This window comes from Diadema antillarum, unplaced genomic scaffold (assembly GCF_040938485.1).
Source record: "Diadema antillarum isolate AM-2024a unplaced genomic scaffold, OU_Dant_1.0 scf00000011, whole genome shotgun sequence".
NCBI lineage: Eukaryota > Metazoa > Echinodermata > Echinoidea > Diadematoida > Diadematidae > Diadema > Diadema antillarum.
In genome coordinates, this window is record NW_027270900.1 from 990,711 (window position 1) to 1,013,357 (window position 22,647).

Consider the following 22,647-nt stretch of genomic DNA (forward strand, 5'->3'; position numbering starts at 1 on the left):
ATGATCTGAGCCGGGTGTACCATGTGTCGGTTGCACTTCTGATGCCTCGTCATCTACAAACACAATCCAAATTTCACCTCTTGTTCTACCCCGCCCTTCTAGTCTCATTTCTGTCTGGCTATCAGTCTGTACATCTATCCATGTATAAAGCTACCACACTCTTCGTTAACACCTGTATCTATCCTATCTATCGTCTTGTCTGTGTTCATATTTGTCTATCAGTTTGTCAGTCTCTCTGTCCGTTCCCAAACCCCGTCACCAACCAGTCATTTGCTTTATAGGCAAGTGAAGACGTTTGACAAGTTGTAAGCTCAGATCAATGATGTACATGTAGCACGAAGGAGGGATTATGCCTAGCCTAAGCCTAGCTTCTCTCTGCATTTTTTTTTTAAATTGCTTGCATGTCTCTGCGTGAACCGTTGAGCTCGCCTTGCGTCCATTCCAGCATTGTGCAATTGTTCTTTGACTATGTGTTTTCTCCCATTTTTTTAAGGTAGAAATGCTCTCTTATAAGTATTTGTTTCTCGTTGAGAAACCCTATGCATATCTACCCATAAACAATCCCTGTATCGTGTCCCAAAGTGGTTGTATCATTCCAGTTCTATTTATAGTAAACGTACTCCTCGCAATGTACATGATAAGTGAATATTTGTTTAATATTGTAGTAATTATTAAATTATTTGTTATTTGTGTGAAAAAAAAGTTTTGTTTTGTACAATCTTGAAGATACCAAAGAAAGTCCTCTATGTAAAATGAGCTCATGTGTAATTTTGTTTTTCATGAAATTTTTTGATGAAAAACAAGTGAGAACATGATAATTGGCCTTGCAAGACTTTAAAAGTTACTTCCAAATGCCTTGTGGTGATTTTTTTGCACAAAATACTCCAATTCTAATTCTGATATAAGATACTTCTGACTTAAATGTCTTGTTCTCGTGTCTCCAGTAATGATGAGGGTGCTACGCCAACATCATTGATAGTTAGAGCTGTAAATATGCTATTTCAATATAGGTGCCCATATTTGTGTGGTAAAAGTGAATACATGATTAATGTAACATTGCACCCCTAATGTGTTCGGTTGTGAAAACTGTTCAAGTGTCTGCATAGTTGTGTACAAATTCCTTTTCAAGCAAGGCCAGGTCATAGTACAGAAGCCAGTCGTGAGCTTGACTCTTGTTATTGAGACAGTCGGGTCACACAGTGTTGACTTTTCATACCGGCCCGGCATCTCAGTATAAAGCAGTTAATGCAGACTATTACTGCTAGTTAGAAGCTGTAGTCTAGACCCTGCGGCAGGGCACTACGATGTAGAATTACTTTTCGAGATCGTATGGAAGGCAAGCGGTGGTAATATCACCATTCTGAACAAGTGCACGAATTGACCTCTTGCTTGATATAGGATTAATAGCAACATGGATTGAGGTGGAAGTACTACCCTACCAATGCACAATAAATTCTTTGTCTCACGTACCAGCACATTCTTTATTATAAAGATATGTCAAATTATCTACAAATTTAAAAAAAAAAATCAATCCATGCAAGACTGTAAATGAAGTAGTGCAAGTAGGTTGTGTAGCAAAAAAAAAAAGCAAAAACAAATCATGATGCAATTTTTTGTTGTGGTTTCTTCAGACGAAAGAAAAAAAAAAAAATGAAGATCGGTAAATGAAATGAAGAGTATAGAGCTTATTTTATATTTCCTGCATAGTGTAAAGATAGAAGCCTTCCAGAAGTGTAGCGGTAGTGAAGAGAGAGTACATTAATTTATGATGATAACGGTGATAGCTGATGAGACTGCAAAGAGAGGGGGAAGGGCAAGTTTGGCGAGGTTTGAAATGTGTGTGGATCACATGGTTGCATTTGTGTCCCAACACTGAGCCTGCCCCTCCCATCTCACTCGTGTCAAGTTGGTTACACTTGATTTCTTATTAAAAAAAATAAAAAGTGATTGAATCATGAAAGAAAAAAAAATGTGTGTTACGTTTTATTTTTTGATTGTGTCAGCTTAGGTGATGAATGTTGCAATTTGTTGAATTGCTTAAATGTATAGTATCTAAAGCTGCGTTTACACCATGGTCCCGGCGACTGTGGCAACCCTGTTTGACCGCAACGTGATGCGCCATGTGTAGATGAGACATTCTCCTGTTTTCCCCTCTTCGTACTATATTCTAGTCTTGCTTGTTCCAGTCCTGGCTCCAATAAACATAGAGCTATCAGACGCTGTTCTCTCGGCATCTGGTGTGGCTAGACTATCAATATATTTCCTCGCGGCCCGCTACGGACTGCGTCCAAGTTTTGTTACAGCCTATTAGGTGCCGTCACGTTTTGTCGCATTTACCCTGTTCTAGTGCGGCACCAGGACTGCCTTTGGCAATATTTTTGACAGTTTAAAAATCTGACACGGCATGCACGGCAATCATGGCCTGTCCCGTCTGCCTATCCGTTCCCACCGCGTCCATCCCGTTTTGTCCACAGTGGCCTGAAACGTGACTGCCATGGCTGCCAGGAACATGGTATAAACGCAGCATAAGAGAAGTACCAAAGAAGTAAAAAAAAAAAAAAAAAAAAAAAAAATATATACAGGCGTATATATATTATTTTAAGAGCAGTTTCTCTCACAACGGATTGCCTTATGGTAGGCATGTAGTCATCAAATGGTTATCATTATGCGAGTTGCAATAATGGCAGTTCCCATGACAGCAGTGTAACTTCTCACAGCAAGTGGGTTCAAACACATGTGTATGTAATTATGGCAACTTGCAGTAGCAAATGAAATGTCTTCATAAAGTGGGTCCCTAGGTTTTCAGCCACTTTTTGTTCTACATCCCAGGTTTCCTTTCATAAGAGGTGTTAGAATAGCAGTTCTTGGTAGGGAGCAGGATTCTTGTCATTACAATGATACTTGCCATTGCAGCAGGAGTTGCTATCATATCATCAACTTTGTATGAAATGGAGTCCAGGGCCCCATTTCATAAAAAGTTTATTTGATACCAACTCTTGCTGGAATGGCATTTGTCATAGTAATGACAAGAATCCAGCTTCCTGATTGGCTGTTGCTATGGGAAGTTGCCATTCCAGCAAGAGTTGCTATTATATCAACTTTAATGAAATGGGACCCAGATGTCCCAAGTACAGCAATGTAGAGATATTACATTGAATCACAGTAGAGGCACTTAAATTAATGTACTATTGAGTGAGTCAATGTTGATGCTTGAAGTTGGTCTATGTCAGACATATTTTGTTGTGGCAGAATTGATAAGAGATATGGAAAAGGAAGCTGAGTCAAAACACACGCTGTTCTCTCTAGATTTGAGCAGCAAAGCATACATGAATGAATAATGACTGTCGGAAGACAACTCTTGATCTCACACAGCCACAGGCAAATATGTGGAATGGTAACCACAATTTCCACATGTACTACAGTCAAGGAGAAAGAGGTGGAGGCCAAAATACTGCACAGTAGCAGACAGTGCCAAAAATATGAATCAATCACTAAGCTGTTATTTTCACATACAGATACAGTATTTTTGTGAATGACAAAGTCACAGACATTTTTGTGAGATGTTATTTTTTGCGAATCGACACCGATGCTATTATAAATGCACTATTAATCTAGCACATGGTGACATTTTCGCGTGTTGTTAAATTCGCGATCCAACTGTGATTTGCAAAAATTAAACCCTCACGAAAATAACAGCTTGAGAGTAAATGACAAGTGGCAACGAATGAGACCAAAATAATGTAAGCAGGTACATAATCAGCTAGAGCTTTTCTTTTCTTTTCTTTTTCTTTTTTTTTTGGGGGGGAGGGGGTTGAAATATTGAAGACGTTGAACATTCCTGGCATTTTCAAAGTTTGTTACTTTGAAGCAATTCTCAAGCAAAATATAAAAAAACAAAATGATAGCATAAAGCTATACATGTACAAGTAGAATGTATAAAAACTCAACTGCAGTCTTATTGATTCTACATAATTACAAACATTGCAATTTACACATATTATCACCATGGGAGTTCAGGATTTTATGACTGCTATGTGAACAGAAGAGGATTGCACAGCAAGTTATGTTAATTGTACTACACCTGCAGAATGTTGAGCCACACAGGAACTTCATTCTACGGAAAGAAAAACACCTTGTAAAATGCTGAGAAATGATATATGAGGGTATCTGAGAATGTGTGAATAGAGCTTCCAAAAGCAAGCTGGGATTACAGTATTCTTGGTCAGTGGAGGGGGTTTTACACACTGTGAACATTCCCATTGTTGAGCACCCACACAGGTTAAGTGAATTCCCAGTCTACGGAGCTTAGTTCAGCGGACACTAGCAAATGAATGAATCAGTAAGGACTTCCTCTACTAGTCTACAGACCACAGCAGCTATGAATCAGAGTTCAACAGAAAGGTCAATCCATGAATAGCTTCAAATGATGTTGATGTTGTTAAATCGGAATTACCAGTACTTTTTTCATCAAATTAATCTATTCATCTGTGTCTCACCTTTCATTTATACTTGTATCTATATATCCAATGAGTTATTCATTCCTGTAATTTATACAGGATGGCCTATTCACCAGAGTAGAAATTGCCTTCCATGGGGCCATGGCATAACAGTACAAGTGGAAAGACGTAAATCTGTGTATTTAATGATTAGACACATTCACAAGCAAGAATATCGTCTACCTATTCATCCACAAATCCTTACTTGATATACTTACAGCAAATGAATGAATGAATGGAAAAAGCAAAAACAAAATGGGAAAAAAAACAACTTGCTTTGATTCACCATGACATGCACACAAATCTAAGCATTAATCCCACGCTAATCTTATTTCCCCCTATTTCTTTTCAACAGAACATTAGTTTACACTAGGCTACTACAGTGTAGATAGAAAGGTATTCTACTTTTGTTTCAAGCTCTCAGGGGAAAAAAAAAATAGAAAGTTGGAACTCTTATTGTGTACATCACTAATACATGCATTCAGCTCTTTATAACAAAGTAACTTTGCTTGCCCCATACATATAAATTTCTCTCTTTTCAAACTGTGTCATTCTTTTTCTTTCTTTTTTAATAGCTTAATGTTGTATGAAATGTGTCTAGGAATTCAGTTTTGTGCATGTATTATGGAAAATACTATGTTTTATGTGTATTGCAGTTATGTATTATTGTGTTGTGTTCTTATGCATGTGATTTTGTAATTCACGGACTGGCCGAAAAACAGCCATCTGGCTCAGCCCAGTAACATGATGAAATAAAATGAAATGAAATGAAAAAAATAATAATAACACTGAATTATCAAAATCATAATACAGCAGAGATTACAAGGTACAATGAAAGTTTATCAAGAGTTCACTATGACATATATTCATCAATACACGCAACACACACACACACACACAGTCCCTGACGACAGCTCACATACACATGCACACAATGGTCAAAAGTACAGAAGCTTCCAAATAAATGGAGATGGCTAACAATAAATAAGATTCCACAAGAACCAATTGTTTCAAGTTGACTCTGGTTTATTCAATTTATGCATATTTTCAGACAGACTCACAACACTTCCATCATTTGATGGAGTGTGAAGTCGATACATATCAAGACAGAAACAGTTCAGAATTACTCAAGGGCATAAAGTAAACATCAACACAACTGGAGGGCCTACAATTTTTTGTTTGTGTCACTTTTGCATGAAACTGACCAAAATGTGTAAACACAGCAAACTCAAACTCGGTTGCTTTACATTCAGACAACAATCAAGTTATAATTGAAAGCTTCTACATGTCCTACAAAAATATACATGTACACTCTTTGGGAAGTGCCTCTAGCATTTCTTAAATTTCACTTCTCCTGATGATCACCATACACATTTATGCATACTGGGAGCATTAAAAATCTGTGAAGTATTCTATAAATAGTGATATGTCAGACATATATCATAATCAATGCTTTGACCACATCATTTATGGTCCATAGATTTCCTTTCGATTTTTCGGCAACAAATCACGCACAAACTTCATTCACCTCTTTTTGTTTGTCAACACTAGACAGTTCTCATTTATTTAATAATCCATGCATTGTCATAGGCTTGGATTCCATGTTTCACTGATGAAAGAATGTCTCATAATATGCATAAATATACTGCGAGATTGCTTCATCTTTAAAATGAGTCAAAATACTCATCGTGTGAAGTAAGTGATAAATAGACTTACCGTTTATAATTCTTTACATGTCTACCACTGCCACAAATATATATATTATCCCGTTTCTGATGTAGAACTCAATATGATACATGTGTATCACACAAATACAAAGCACATGTACCAAGGTACATCCTTGTTAGGTACCAAGTTTGTTTCCATTACGATGCACTGACTTTAGGAATACAAAATATGTTTTTTGTTTTGTTTTCTTTCATCCATAATCATTATTTTCACATTCAAGTCTGTGTGGCCCACAGGGAAATATTAATCGCGAGTGTTTTCAGATGGGTGTATTGCGGGATGTGAAATTCCAAGATCATTTTCATTACATTTGAGAGTACACTGTATAGTGTCTTTCAAGTTTCCAAAACATTTGACTGGTCATGGCATCTGTGGGCCCTGGGAGTGGTGCTGGGTTTACTGATTCTTAGCCTCCAGCTTGGCCTTCAGGCTGGCTGGCATCTCGGGTGGGGGTGGGCGGGGCAGGCGGAAGAAGACCTTGACGGAGTCGTAGATGAACCACTGCAGGGCGGTCAGGGTACCGATCATGATGATACGTGGGCCGAGACCCTTCCACAGACCTGGAAAACAGGAATGAAAAATGCTGAGTCAATCATAACTGCAAATTACCATTTCAATCAAAATGGCATAATTTGCCATTTGAGCCATAAATGTCCAAACATCTCACTTCTCTTGAACTTATCATTATGTAAACTGCATGCATACAGCAGCATGAAAATGGCAAGAGGGGTAATATCTACAATTAGAAATTTGTCTCTTCTTTTCAGTACTTTCTTTTTTCTCATGGGCAAAAAGTCTTTCATCTCTCATTGTTGAGAGTTTTCCTTTTTCCTCCTGGTACCTATGGAAAAAGACAAAATTATCATCACTTTCTTAAACTCCACAACTTATCATATACAGTTAGCTCATGTAGGAAAAATGAATTAAAAGGGGGAAAAAAAAATCAAATTTGGCAAAATGATTGAGACTCTGGCATATCTCTCCTTTATAAGGGTTTGTAACATAATTAACAGAAGAACAAAATATGAATATTAAGCAGGAAAATTGTTACCAAGCCTCGGCACTCCACATGAATGGCTGACAGCATATTTCCTCTATTAGTGAACTGAAGTTGATATAGTGTGGGGATTTGAATGGTTCATTAACCAGTTGAAGACTATTGTACAAGTGGTTGATTTTGCGCTAGTAATTTTTCATGCTCAGCTGGGTAGCATGAATTTCATGTATTTATTTCTGCGGAATCAAGATATATATTAGTAGAACATATGACGAGCAACAAAAAAAAATAATGCTTTTATTTTCATGCTGGTTTCTGGGGGGCATTTCATGAAGCATTTTGCCTGACAAAGTTGTCAGACCAGTTTGCTCTCAGCCAATCAGATGCAAGGATTTCAGTAGCTTGCAACAGTTTGTCAGAAAAATATCCGACCAAAACACTTCATGAAATGCCCCTCTGGTTGCGCGAAATGGGCAAAAGTTTCCACACCACAAAAATGTCCACTTTTACAGCAGTCCCGAGTATACTCAGGCAGGTTTATGTGGGGAATGTGCGCTATAGCAAAATCACTTTGTCCTCAACAGGTTAACAAATGATAGCTTACACTGGAAATAAACAACACACTTTGAGGATGGAATATTAATTGGAGTCTAACAAATTCACTGAGCGTATGATCTCTACTGGTCACACACTGACAATGCAATGATGATGTCGGAATGTTGTCCCCAGTAAAAGCAGCAGTCTTGCAGGAATGAAGCAAGACTGCACAAGTGCCTTCACTGGAGGTATATTGATGTAACACACCAATGACTCAAGCACTTCCGACGACACAACGTGGCAGCGTTGCTGGGTGATAACGCACCTATTGTCACAGGACACCTTCACGGCTCCACCGACCCACAGGCAAGAAACCCTGGCGATCAGCCCACTGCTCCTAAACAGGAGTAAGTTGAACTGAAACACAAAGGCTTCTCTGCTGTGGGCGGGGAGTGGGAATGGGCGAGTGATAGGCGCGTCATTTCCACCCCGGAAGCGGATCTAAGGAAGTGTGTACAATTCTGCGTCACATGATCAAAGCAATACCCAGTGGTAAGCTAACCACAGCATTTAATATACAGGCACTTTACAATACCCGGTAATTATCAGGTGTTCTATACACATGTTCTCCTTGGGATATTCGTGAACGAGAATTATCCTTACCAGCCATGCCGAGTTTCTTGGCTGCTTCGATGGCTGTGCTTCCCTTGTCCTGGTTGAGCTTCGACACAACGGTGTCAGCAGGGTGAGACACCACAGCACAGAACACACCAGCTGCAAAAGTGAAACAAAAGTGTTGGGAATGTTAAGACAGTAACACACGCTTTACACTATCTGCAGCATTTGGCTCATAGACCGACTTAGGACTTTCTACTGATCAATATGTTGGTGTTGACGGTCATTCTATTGAATATGTCTGTTGTGCAACATCACTCACTGCATTACAAAGTTTAATTTTCAACACACAGAAAGGACAATAATATTTCTGGTATTAGCCATAGATTAAAATTGGCTATCAACCCACCTACAGTCACCACCTGCCTCAATCATACAATTTTGCTTGTTCCCTTGATTGGCCTACAGAGCCAAGTCTGACTATGCTGCTGGTACTGCAAGCAGCAAACTGTTTGCTAAAGAGTGTACTATAACCTAAATGATGTCTCACAAGAACCTGAGGACTTGTAATAAAAAAAAAGTCTTAGTTGGAAACCACTCTCTTAACCATCTCATCAACTGTATCAACACATCAATATTAACAACTTAATATCTGCAGGAGGTCACATCAATATCAACAACTTAATATCTGCAGGGGGTCACATCAATATCAACAACTTAAACTATAGGGGGTCATCTTCAGAAATCCTTACGTCCCGCTGCAAACAGAAGTACGAAGAAATGTGACAAAATCTTGGCAACAGGGGTATACAAGCTGTAGAAGATATCATAATGCCAAATTGACATGACAGACAAATTCTGTTCTGAATTTTGGAATTAAAGGCACATAGACAAGGTGGTTTAGTCGAATACGTACGCGGGCAGACGGCGCAAATTTCCTACAGAGACCTATGCTATCGACTCCTCTTTAGCGCTTACGCTTTAACCCATTTCCATGAGTCCGTAGAATCCGATCCACTGTAGTCAGTGGTCCAATTACAGTTCGGCTCATGATTCAGCTCATTGATGACAGCTTTAGCAAACTTCTTCTGTGACGTCATACTGAGAAGCACACACCCTGGCATCACTACAGACTGCGTGATGCGCAGAAGACAACGAAGGCAACATTACCTAGCAACACCTACGCGCTTTACTCTTGATGACAGCTCAACTTCGGCAATCTTCGTATCAATGCTAACGGTGATTGGCACTATCATCCAACAGCGCCCCCGCCAACTACCGGGTCTATGCACCTTTAAAGCCAGTTCTAGCACTGGGAGCAGTGGGGAGCAAGATAAGTCCAAACTCACCGATGTAACCTGCCATGAATGTGACAACGAGCTGCTCGCCCTTGGTGCAATCACTGCGGGGCTTGGGGACGACGTACTTGTAGAGCGCTTCCACGGTGCGCTCAAAGCAGGCGAACTTCATCATGGTGTACGGGATCTGTCGCATCCAGAGGGGCGGGAGACCCTTGTAGAAGCTGAAAAGGGTCACAATAAACCAACACCTAAACTTAGCATCATCACCACTTACTGAAGGATATGTAAGTAATATCCATGAAGCTCAACTTTGCTGAATCCCATTATTGCCACTGTTAAAACATTGGTGCAAGGCTCTTTTTATCACATTTGGCAATTGATACATGCAACTTGGTGCTTTGATTGGTCAAAATCTGCAAAGTAAGATATTAGAATATGATCCACGTGTTCCTAATTTTTCATCCAATACCACGATTTCATAGTGCAGAGAACATATAACAAATACTTCCTTCTTGCCAATTGCAATTTCATTATTTTACAGCTTGGCAAGGCTTAGGCTAATAGCATTAGACAACAAATTTCACCGACAAACAGAGCTACTAAAATGGTTGATAGTTAATCAAAGTCAAACACCAGGAAAAGATAGATGTAAAGGCTACTAACACTGGGAAAGGTAATGAGGAATTCCACCTACCCATTGAGGCCCTCATCCCTGTAAATCTTGGGCGCTGCTTCCCTGAGGGTGTTGGCAAAGCCAGGCTGCGTCTGAATTCTGACCTTGGCAGCTTCCATGGGAGACAGGGCGATGTCGGCAAAGAATTCGGCGCTGGCGCTGGCAGCTAGGTACAGGGAGGTTCTGTACGAGTAGGACATTTCCTATGCCAACAAAAACGGACATATTGAAATGTTTTCAATTCCTCCCAGGTCAATAAAAAAATTCTTGTACAATTCTCATCAGACCACGCCACAGTCAATATCATTCAAGGCATATATGAGTAAACAAAAATTCTGAACAAGTTGAACCAGGGCTCCTTAGTAGTCAAGAGCAAAATCTGAGCCAACAAAATGTTTTTAAATTTAGTTACAGAACAAATCATAACAGTACATATTTAATCATAAAGATGACTGTACTAAAATCCATACTGGATTTACAGTTTACATTATTACTAGCTTATCAAATGAAATCAGCATAGCTTTTGGACGTTTCTCTGGTTTTTTTTATTCAAACTTGTTTAGCAAAGCTTGTTCATCTGTTCATTCCTCATTCCACTGACCGCTACATGAATATGTCAAATATATCGGGTAAGCGAAAAGCTTTCGTAGTGGTCTCAGGTGTTGTAAATTTTTTAAAGGGGGCGGTGGGTGTGTGGCTTGTGTCGAGAGGTGGATATATCATTGTTTCTTTACCTCTCCAAGCATGTTGCTATACAGAATCTTGAAGACCTCATAGAAGCCAAACTTGCATAGACCCTGCATGGAGTAGCCGATGAAAGTGGGTGCCCATCCCTTGGCCAGGGCACGTACACCCTCCTCGCTCACTGTCACCTTGAAGCCCTTGAAAATACCCTGGTACTTGGCAGGGTCAACCTGTAAGAAACAAGGAGTAACTTTAGATGTTACAGCCAAACTGTTACATGGTGCCTGCAAACTGGCTCAACAAGAACACAAAAGGAGCCTTTGCAGGATGAATTATGAAGAATGACTTAAATCATTTCATAGGAAAGTTTTTAAGACGCTCGTTTTTGTTTTTGGTTTTTGTTTTTGGCTGTATTTTATATGTGGCACATGACAATATTTTCAACACTGCACTTCAAAAGTCAGGTATCAATGTCACATGGATACAAGATTGCATGTTCATCCAACTTCAGTAACAGTCTGCATCAATCCACAGTTGAAATCTGCTCGCAGCTCACAGCAGATTGACTTCTGTCTCCAAGCTCATCACAAACACGAGTAGGACATTACAAAATACATGCACATTTCTTCCACTTGCACAAATGGACATACATTGAGCACAAAAGTGCCAATTCATTCAACTTACTGGACGGTTCAGCTTTGCTTGCCCAAGGCAAGCCAGCAAGGAGTTGTATGTGGAACCAAGCATACATGTATAAAAGGTGGGCCAAATCTGCTACCAGGTGAAAAAACACACACCCTTGCATCATCTAGAAACCACCTACCTGAATTCTGCACTTGACCAGATCGAGGGGGACGACTGCTGTATGTGTGATGCCACAGCTGAGAATACCACCAAATCCACACAGGGCGTAGAATTTGGCAGAGCCATACTCGCAACTGGTCTCTGTGGAATGTAACCAGCAGAACTCAACCAATGACCACACTCAATAATGCTCAATTATTGAAACTCATTTATGATGTCAATTGGTGCTGATGTGACAACAACACACACAGTAGCACAAGTCCCACACCGCTTCCATCACAGTAATTCTTTTCTCCTATTCTGATACAATGTTCTCACTATCAAAATGATTGACTAGCTGCACTTGTATTTCACATTCTCCCACTCTACTCACTGTACGGACCACTAACAAAACAGATCCTTTTTCTTGAAAAAAAAAAAATATTAAAAGTATACCTGATAAATGCAACAGAAATATATGATTAAGCAAAAACAAAAACAAAAAGGCACACAGAAGAATGAGCTCAGCACATTCACTATTGCAACTGCATTGTCTATTGTAAATATACTAAGAAATAATTGCAACAATATGGTTTGGACTAAAATTATTTCACTATGTGCTTTTATAGCAGAGAACAATATGGCCTTTCAAGGGCATAACACAGCTCTTTAATAGATGAAAAATCATTTGCATCATGACCAACATCAAAAAAACAATCTAAATGATTTCAGATGCCACTTGCGTTTAAATCAGAGTTCTAAAGTTAGTGATCTTGCCACTTCAAATAACCATATGAAAAAGGAGACTACCTAAAATCAGATCCAAAAAAAAAAAGTTTGAATGCAGTTGATGTATAACTTAAAGAACATTTGACCAATATTCAACTTGCAAAATGGACATATATATGTGTTTTTCCAAAAAGTAATTTGATAACACCACATATCACTCCTATAAAAAAAAAAATGTAACTGCATGAAATAGGGTCAAAGGTACAGACTTCAGCTTCATGAGGCTGATTCGCACGCGGAGAGGTGAGAGTCACAGAAAAAAGCACCGAAAATATTTAGTCGGATCAGGCCGCTAGGTGCGGCAGTCTTGCATTGTGCGAACGCGCTGGCGCCCTTGTTTTGATGAGCGCTCTGCATCGGTTGAATAAAACTTGATTTTTGAAGAAAAAAAACAGACAGGATTTTTTCTTCTTTTCATCACGGATAGTGGACATGTGTGTGTAACAAAAAATCACTGTGCAAAGTTGCGACAATTTATACGTCAGATGTGAGATGAATAAGAAGTGAATAGGGGTCCTCTTGAGGTGTTCCCCTGGGGGCCTCATGAGGCGTGGGGGCGGTCCTCATGAGGTGGGGCAGTCCTCGTATGGGGGAGCGGTCCTCATGAGCGGGTTTCCCGGACTGATATGGATGCCACGCCACGAGCATTCAAGTGCTAAACTTGGAAGAAATGGACCCATGACCTAAGTCATTATACTTTACAATAAACCAAATTTCTGTGACCACTAAACCAAATTGAATGCAAGATAAAGGTAAGAAGTTATCGTCTAACATAGTTGAATAGTTCCATACCCTGAAACAGCAATTCAGAATGGCGATCATTATTTTCCATCATCATGGATCATGATGATCATTTCATTTGATGATAGTTCATACGTCATGTCATGTAAATCAGTTCGGGAAACCCACTCACAAGGGGGGCCCCTCCTTATAAGTAACCCGTCCCCCTTATAAGTATCCCCGTCCCCCTTATAAGTAACCCCGTCCCCCTTATAAGTAACCCCCGGGGCACCCCTTATAAGGAGTCTCCACGCTTTTTTGCAATGCAACGCGAAAATGAAAGGACTGCGGCAATTCGCTTGATTATGTCCATAAAGCTTCACAAGTTTCCTAGTTACTCACGAAATTTGAGCAAAATCGGTTTGAGGCATCATATCTAAAATCATGGATTTAAATGCGATGTCAAACGACCCATGCGAATGCTGAAATGCCAGCGATTACTGGCGTGAGTGTCGCCAGGCGCGGCGGCGCGGCAATGCTTGAGTGCAGACGTGGCGACTGAGTACGGAGACTTTCGTTCATTCAGGTGGCTCGTCTGCACTCAAGCATTGCCGCGCCGCCGCGCCTGGCGACACTCACGCCAGTAATCGCTCGCATTTCAGCATTCGCATGGGTCGTTTGACATCGCATTTAAATCCATGATTTTAGATATGATGCCTCAAACCGATTTTGCTCAAATTTCGTGAGTAACTAGGAAACTTGTGAAGCTTTATGGACATAATCAAGCGAATTGCCGCAGTCCTTTCATTTTCGTGTTGCATTGCAAAAAAAGCGTGGAGACTCCTTATAAGGGGTGCCCCGGGGGTTACTTATAAGGGGGACGGGGTTACTTATAAGGGGGACGGGTTACTTATAAGGAGGGGCCCCCCTTGTGAGTGGGTTTCCCGAACTGAAATTGACGTCACTGCAAGCAATGTCGTCACACACACTCACATAAAATACAAATCCTTGGCTAAGAAACCCAAATATTTCCATGTTACTCTCTGCATTGGTAGGTCATACATTAGCACATATTTACCTTCTATTTGTGCTGCTGATGCTGCTACTAAATTTCTCGTAGTTGGAAGGACATTTTGTGAAGCCGGTAACGTCACTTGTGTGCTGTTCTCATCAGCCGCCTCACAGCGTGCAGTTGAGAGAAAAGGACTGGAGAAATGGTTGCGCTTTGCGCTGTCTAGTAGTGATTGAAACATCTTGATTCTGAAATAAAAGCAAATGAAGATCACCTCATAATTAATACTACGTAAAATCGTGAAATAGGTAGTGGAATGTCGAATTCTTACGGTACAAATTAACAAATTTGTTGACGATCACAGTACTCACATGTTGGTCTTTCGGTCTGCTGAAGATGACGGACGTAGTGCATTGCGTGAACGTGATCAGCGCATGTTCAGTACGTAGAAAACGCCGGTTCCTGTGTGACGTCACCAATAGAACGGCACATGCGCGGTACTCTAGAGGGTTAGGCTAGTTCAGAGACTCACTTGTGAGGAAAGGAAGCGGAATGTATTGTATTAGTACATGTAGTAGGCTGTCATAGGCCCCCTAGATAACGGATGTTCCTCAGATCATGGACCCTACAGTAGGTAGGGTCCGTGATTGGATGCTCACTCTAGATGGGTTCTATCTTATCAGCACATGCACATCGATCATTTAGAACTATCTAAATCTCGAGACTACCATACAGTACGTGATTTTGCGTGAAATGGAAAAGGAGGAGACTAGTGAGATTGTTTTTTTTAGCTTTTAGGCCTTGCAGAAAACACTACCATCTAAACAAGTCACAGTCCTACCGGCAGCAATAAGAATCTCAAATTGTTAAAAAGTGTAATTCCATGGTATAATAATATTCTTTGTTTCATAACGTTGTGCAAGGGAGAGGATGTTACTGGGGTCAAGGATGATTGTAACTTTATCTAAAGTCTACAAATTAGTTTTGAAATAATTGTGAGTAGACTTTTCTATGCACGTGGACGCAGGCATGTCAGAGCACATTGAAGTTGGAGGATAATCAGGCAACGCTTTCAAAAGTTTGAAATCTTGGCCTGGATCTCTGTATAGAAGAAGACTGAACTGATTCGTGACAGTCATAGGATGACGTCACAGTAGGGTAACGATACAAAGATATACACTTCAACATAAGAATGAAGAGTGATATTTTTTTTCTAAAAATTCTGAAAGGTATAGTAATTATTTGTGTTCAGTGGGGGGTTGTTAACTAGAGAGTTCACCCGCTGGCGGAAAGGGGGGGGGGGGGGGGGGGGAGGGAGGGAGCTACCTATACGGAAGTTGCATGAGGCTGCCAACCAAAAGCCGGGTATGGGTGCAGAAAAACGCCATGATCATGTGTCCAAACCCACGCAGTATTGTTCCTCGCAGTCTGTGTCAGGCTCAAAGATCTGGGGGCTCAACCCAAATTTATCCAGACATTGAGTCTTTGAAGAATGACTACATAACACATACAATGTAGGCCTGTTTTTTCTAAAATATTTTAGACTGAAATAAAATAATTCCCTGGTAGGCGAAAGAGAGAGAGAGAGAGAGAGAAAGAAAGTGCGAGAGAGAGAGATGGAGAGAGAGAAAGATGATAGTTACAATCCTTCCATTTCTTCTACTTCTTCTTCTTCTTTCTCCTCTTCATCGTCATCATCTCCTCCTCAATATCCGTCTTCATCAATTTGTTCAATCTTTAATACTTATTCCTCTTTTCCCCGAGAGGGGATGAATGTTTACAATTCGTATAATTAAGAAGTTTGCCGGAACAACTGCTCCTGTTATATACGAGTCGTCATCTTTAAAGGGGCGCCGTTCACACTGGAGCTGTTTTGCTTTCTTGTTGGACGCGGAACGTATGTCACATTTAGATGGTATACTTGCCTAGGCTAGTGACCATGTCTTCTTTCGATTCGTGTAATCGTTCTTTTCAATGTGATGATTAAAATCTCCGCGCCTTTCACACGGCCCACGACCTGCCGAAAGATTTTCTGCCTTTGTTCAGGGACAGCGATTCTTCTGCGTGCGCGGTGATACCTATCCCACCTTCTCCACTGGACTGCTTTCACATAATTTATTGTGTACGGATTAAAGCCAGGTTTAAAGACGTTGCGTCACCGTTTTGCTCGTTCTTTTTCGGTATTCAATACCCAGCTATAGGTCATTGTTTCTTCATATCAACATGCCCCGATCAAGAGCAGTTCACGGCAGGCGCCACGTTTTCAAAAGTGTGTATGTGGGGGGGGGGGGGGGGAGTTAATGTTTATTTCAGGTGTCACTTCCGGATTTCATCAGCTCACAAGCAAATATTCTTCAGCTGACAAGAAAAAAAACAAACAAAGAAAAAAAGGGGGCTTACACGCGCTCCCCTTCAAGGGTTCGTCGGCTGATAACTTGCAATCCACATTCTATTTGGGGGGGTCCCGTTTCCGGGGTCAAAAAGGTGGGGGCCCAAAGTGGTTACATCCTAAATGTGTATTGTGCGGAAAAGAAAAGGTGGAGGCCCGAGCCACCTCGGCCCCCGGTTCCGCCGGCCGTGAGTTATGTTTTACTCGTGTCTGGTTTGTTCACCGAGTGACCATACACGACTATGCAATTTCCTCTTTTCACACCGAACGACGTCTAGAAATCCGTGGCCATTTTAAGTGATCGATGCGTACTATTTCTAAAGTCTGGAGAGCGCCACCTTAAAAATTATGTTGTGCTTGCACTCGGTCTTGCAACGTACTCGATCGCCAGTTTTTCACGGGTATAACATACCATTAACGAGTCATTCATTATAACATTACTAGTACATAAATAACGAGGCAAGGAGGTGTGTAACACAAAGTTCCTCCTTGATGGAGGTATTGATGTCATTCATTTATTGCTATCAATAGAGATTCAGCGGGCAATTTAATTATCGTCCGGGGTCGATCCAATAACGATCCAGCATTCGCCATTCATCCCAGAGTCCTGTATTGAGAAATGAAACAAAAAGATATAATGCTGGATAAAACATAATGCAAACGCTGTATAGATGCTATATGAACGCTGAAAGTGACATTAGGACCTAATTGTCAAATGTCACATGGTTTGGTATCTATTTGTTGGTATTTCACATTGTTCGAGGTAAATAACATTTAAGTCTTCGTAAGTACAGGAAATAGAGATATGCAAGAGGTATGACATGCAGCGTTTCGCACGCAACTCCACTGAGGACACACATTCCTACATCTTCATCAGATTTCCGATGGACCACAACAATGCCCAGGCAAAGGAGATGTTTCTTGGCCAGTTCATGAAGAGCTGCGAAAGGGATCCACTTTGACAGCCCAATATTCAAACGAGAATTCACCCCTACACGTGCATATCATGTTGATTCGCTGATTGCAGAAATATTATTGGAACACATTAACGACTTGGGAGGAAGTCGGACAACTCGTTCAAATTCGGTGATATGTAAAGAGTTTAAAGATTAATGCCAAAATCCTGTATATCCATTGTTTCGAACTTGAGATAGTTGAGAGTGGAGCTGCTGAAAAAGAAAGAAAATGATCACTATGTATCAGATAATCTAAATGATGTCTGCAAAATATTTTTGTGATGTAACTAGTGCAGTATCTTTGAAAACATTTAATTAATGACTTTATATACTTATAAAAACATTGAAAGTGGCCTTTAGCTGTTTTGCATTCACACTCTTCATAATAATGTATATATAAGGATTAGTTTGATCGCATGATGATCAGTTTACTCAAATTTTGTCATTTGGAGATGCTTACGATTAAACCTGCCAAAAATAAAACAAAGAAAATGATGAGAAAATATGGGATATTTTTAATCATAATAGTATATAATTTCAAGAATATTCCTTGTTATGCAGCCAGTGAGGTATCATTGGAATTGTTTATTTAGCTTTATTTAAGTTTACATCAGATGATTTACACAATTATTTAAAATGTTTTAAAATGGGTCTTATCCCTTTTTGTGATCAAACCCTGCATGAAAATGAATGATGTAGGCCTATATATATATATATATATATATATATATATATAAGAAAGAGTCTCAAGTACGCCATGGATCCAACGATTACAAAAAAAAAATGTAATCGTTGGATCCATGGCGAACATTCGAAGTCCAACACGTGGAAAATTCCAAGATATCATATATATATATATATATATATATATATATATATATATATATATATATACCTATACCTTTGGTTAAATCCATCGCTGGATAGAAAGTGTACACAGGTCTGTGATGTCGCAGAATAGTGCAAGACTAATGTACTGACAACATAAATAGAATTCCACATATTTTTACCTTATAGCTTACAAGTCCACCTTCTACATTAGGATTGAGAGAATGTAGCAATATTAGTAGAACACATCAGTGAAAGTTTGAGGAAAATCAGACAATCCGTTCAAAAGTTATGAATATTTTAAGTATCTGCACAGTCACTGCTGGATGAGAAGACTACTGCAGTGTATGATGTCACATGCGTACAACTTGTATAACGAAAATAAAAAGAGAATTTCACAAAACTTTACTTTTTGAATAAAGTGCACATTTCTTCGACTTGCTACTGACGTATGTTAAGGGTAATATCATTCCCCCTGCCTTCTGAAAGAGAGAAGTCGAGTGTTCTTTTGTCATGCGAGAAAAATGGAAATATGTTGAATTTTCTTTATTCTTTCTTTATATCGTTATTGTACTCATGTGATATCACAAGCTTACTTAATCTTTTCATCCAGCCGTGACTGAGCAGAAACTTCAAAAATTCATAACTTTTGAACCGATTGTCCGATTTTCCTCAAACTCTCACTAATGTGTTCCACTAATATTGCTGCATTCACTCAACCCACATTATGAAGGTGAACTTTTAATAAAAGAGGTCTTGGCTTAAGTAGGACGTGTTTTGTCCTTAAAGGAAACCAAAACCCAAAGAGTAATAAGGATTGAGTGAAAGTAGCAACATTAGTAGAACACATCAGTGAAAGTTTGAGGAAAATCCCACAATCGATGCAAAAGTAATGCATTTTAAAGTTTTGGTGTTGGAACCGCTGGATTAGGAAACTACTAGAGGTTATGACGTCATGTGTAGACAACAATATAAAGAAAAATGTAAAGGGAATTCCACAAAAATTCATTTTTCATGAAAATTACACATTCCATCAACTTAACTGACATATGTTAAGTGCAGCAATTACTCCCCCTGCTTTTTAAAAGCGGTTAGTCAATGCTCTCTCTTTATGCTAGAAAAGTGAATTTTTGTGGAATTCCCTTTATATTATAAGGTTTTATCGCACAATGAGCGAAGAGCCATTTTTAAACATTTCAAAGTAAGTCCATCATCAGATAGAGCAAAATTAAACCTTTCCTGTAATACCTCACTTGTAACATAGGCCTATAAGGAATATTCTAGAAGTTGTGATTAAAATATCCCGTATTTTCTTATTATTTTTTTTTGTTTTTAGCAGCTTTAATGACAAAATACATCTCAACGTAACAATAGGTTTAACTCGTTTTGCGATAAATCTCTTCAAATATTTTCAGAGGACCTAAAAAAATAATGTGAAATGAGAAACCTCAGAGCTTTTGATAATCTTTGACGTTTGAAAGAGTGAAACGTAATGATTATCAATTATCATGATTTATAATAAACTCAAAGTCAGTCACATTCGTTTAGATCCCATGACAACAAATCTATGCATTTCGCTTGCAGTTGTCATTTCTGAGGATGTTTTCAGTTTCGTATACTATTCATCCTTGAGCATGATCATGATAATTATTGTATACATGCAGTGAATCTGCTTTCATCAAACCTTAAATCATGAGTCATAATGGATGGTCCAGTCATTATCAGTATTGGTGCATTTATGGGACGTTGTTGCGTGAGCTGTAATAATGTCATAATTGAGCATTAAAGGATTCGCGATTTCCATTATTTTCATGGAGCTGCAGCCACCGAGACATGTCTTATCTTTACTCAAGGACATTTAAGAAAACTATACCCGGTACGGCACGTTAGGATGATAATTGATGGTAATTTAACCACAGAATCACTTGAAGAGTGGAATGAGCGTTTGTACTTTGTCACTCTGATGTATTCTACGTTTCTATGGATACATGAAATGATGCCAAAGCTTCGACGTGTTAAGCCCCCGCCCACCCCGAACATAATGATAAGTATCGAGGAATCACGAATCCTGCATGTGTGTGTGTGCGTGCGTGTGTGTGTGTGTGTGTGTGTGCGCGCGCGCGGGCGCCCATGTGCATGTATATTATTGAATGCTTTATATTACTATTGAAATTGCTTTTATCTGCGTTATTGTTGCCCTGCTTTTTTTAACTGTTTTGTTTGTCTTCCTTCTCTCTTTCCTTCTCTCTCTCTCTTTCTCTCTTCTGGGTCCTGCACCATTCTGTATATTTTGTATATTTTGTAAATATCATGCAATTTTCTGTATATATATGTAATTTACGTATTATTAATGTATTAATTAACTGATTTTATCTGTTACGAAGTTTGTTTGAATTTTCTTCAATACCCTGACGTTGGGTGTCATAAGAAAAAAAAAATGTCAAACCATTGTCAAACCATTGTCATACCATTGTCATTGTCATGTACGTGTGTAGTGGAAGGGGTGCGTGTGTGTGGGGGGGGGGGGGATGGTTCTTCACTCGTCCTGTACGTAACCCTAATATGTAGCAACATGCATTCTAAACAACTTTTATGTAATTGTCCATTATCATTATTATTATCATTATCATTATTATCATTGTGTATTATTATCATTATACACCAAATGATTTGCTAAAGTCAGCACAAGTCAATTATCATAATCATTTTGTTTAAAAAAATAATGATTGGAAAGATATTATTTGTAGTAGAAGAAGGTTTAGGACTTAAAGGCATTGTTTCCCATTGGAAGCTGAAAAAGTGTTCGAGTTATCACATTTAATGCATAATGTGTAGGTCAATCGTATCACAAAACATCCTACCATATAAAAATTTTGCGATGAAGCCTAAAATATAAGGATATAATAATACAATTTTTTTCTCAATAAACCATAACTTTAGACGGTTTATTCTAGAAAGGTTTTTATCATAACTATTGTTTATCTGTTGTATATTGATTATGTGATACTCATAAGGTCGTTTCTTTGTATCACTAACTCACATTTTAGAACTATTTTGCTTTTTTTTTCATCTGCAAATGGTAGATAATGCCTTTAACATTGAGTATTCTCTTTCTTCTAAACATTTCAAGTAAATCATTTCGGGAGCAACAACAGAATAAGTACACACACACGCGCGCGCGCGCGAGACACACACACACACACACACACACACACACACACACACACACACACGCACACACAGACACACATATATACATATAATTATATAAGTATATATTGTAGTTGCTCCGCGTATTGGCAGTACTAGAAATAGTAATGATAATGTCACATAGAGGAATGCATTAAATGCCAATTGCCTTGATTTTAAAATCGAGGCAATTTGCTTTTAATGCATTCCTCTATTGTGACATTATTATTGCTATATATATATATATATATATATATATATATATATACACATATATAGACCTATGTGTGTGTGTGTGTGTGTGTGTGTGTGTGTGTGTACTTATTCTGTTGCTACGGAAATGTACTTTATTCATAGTTTTTCCATGATATTTAGGTGCGTTTACAGAGGTCGATGTTAAAAACATATACACGTATATATAAATGTATTGATATAATGATCCCATAAAGGAAAGAACTATACGACCATGATGTATCTTAACGTACTAAAGATAGAGTGAAGGAGAGATAAATTGAAGCATATGAAAATGAAGCATATATGATCGAGAGATATCGACAGTCATTTCGATGCGAGAGGACGAAAGACCTTTGGAGACTTTTTGCCATTTTTTTTTAAATTACACGCCATTAGAAGACGAAGCGATGACAAAGGATTAAACAAAATGAATGGCTGACCAAAAGTTCACAGGAATTCCCCATCTCCCTCTATTAAGAGAGAGAGAGAGGGGGGGGGGGGGGTGGAGAGTAGAAATATATGCATGGAAATGAGAGGAATACGTTCAAATATCTTACAACATGGACCTTTTCTGACTACAAGTAAATATCGATTTTAAACCTCACGCACAGAATCCGGCTTAGCAGATCCAGCTTTGCGAAGGGCGAACGATTATTGTCTGTTGAGAACCCGCTGTGGACGCGGCATGGCGCAAAAACGCGTCGGGCAAAGTGATA

General features: G+C 39.1%; 1 protein-coding gene and 1 non-coding gene across 2 annotated transcripts; both read right to left on the reverse strand.

The window, feature by feature from the left end:
- Positions 1–6,560: 6,560 nt before the first annotated feature.
- Positions 6,561–14,735, reverse strand: LOC139720616 (solute carrier family 25 member 3-like). Its single transcript, XM_071631976.1, has 8 exons — positions 14,707–14,735; positions 14,402–14,583; positions 11,855–11,976; positions 11,082–11,261; positions 10,369–10,550; positions 9,723–9,895; positions 8,422–8,532; positions 6,561–6,784 (listed from the first exon to the last, which is right to left on the reverse strand). The coding sequence occupies exons 2-8, from the start codon at positions 14,574–14,576 to the stop codon at positions 6,621–6,623; spliced, it is 1,107 nt and encodes a 368-aa protein (XP_071488077.1). The 5' UTR covers positions 14,577–14,583; positions 14,707–14,735; the 3' UTR covers positions 6,561–6,620.
- On the reverse strand, positions 7,940–8,274 carry LOC139720733 (small nucleolar RNA SNORA53). The gene has a single exon (XR_011710175.1). It is a non-coding gene; the product is annotated as a small nucleolar RNA SNORA53 (small nucleolar RNA).
- Positions 14,736–22,647: the final 7,912 nt, after the last annotated feature.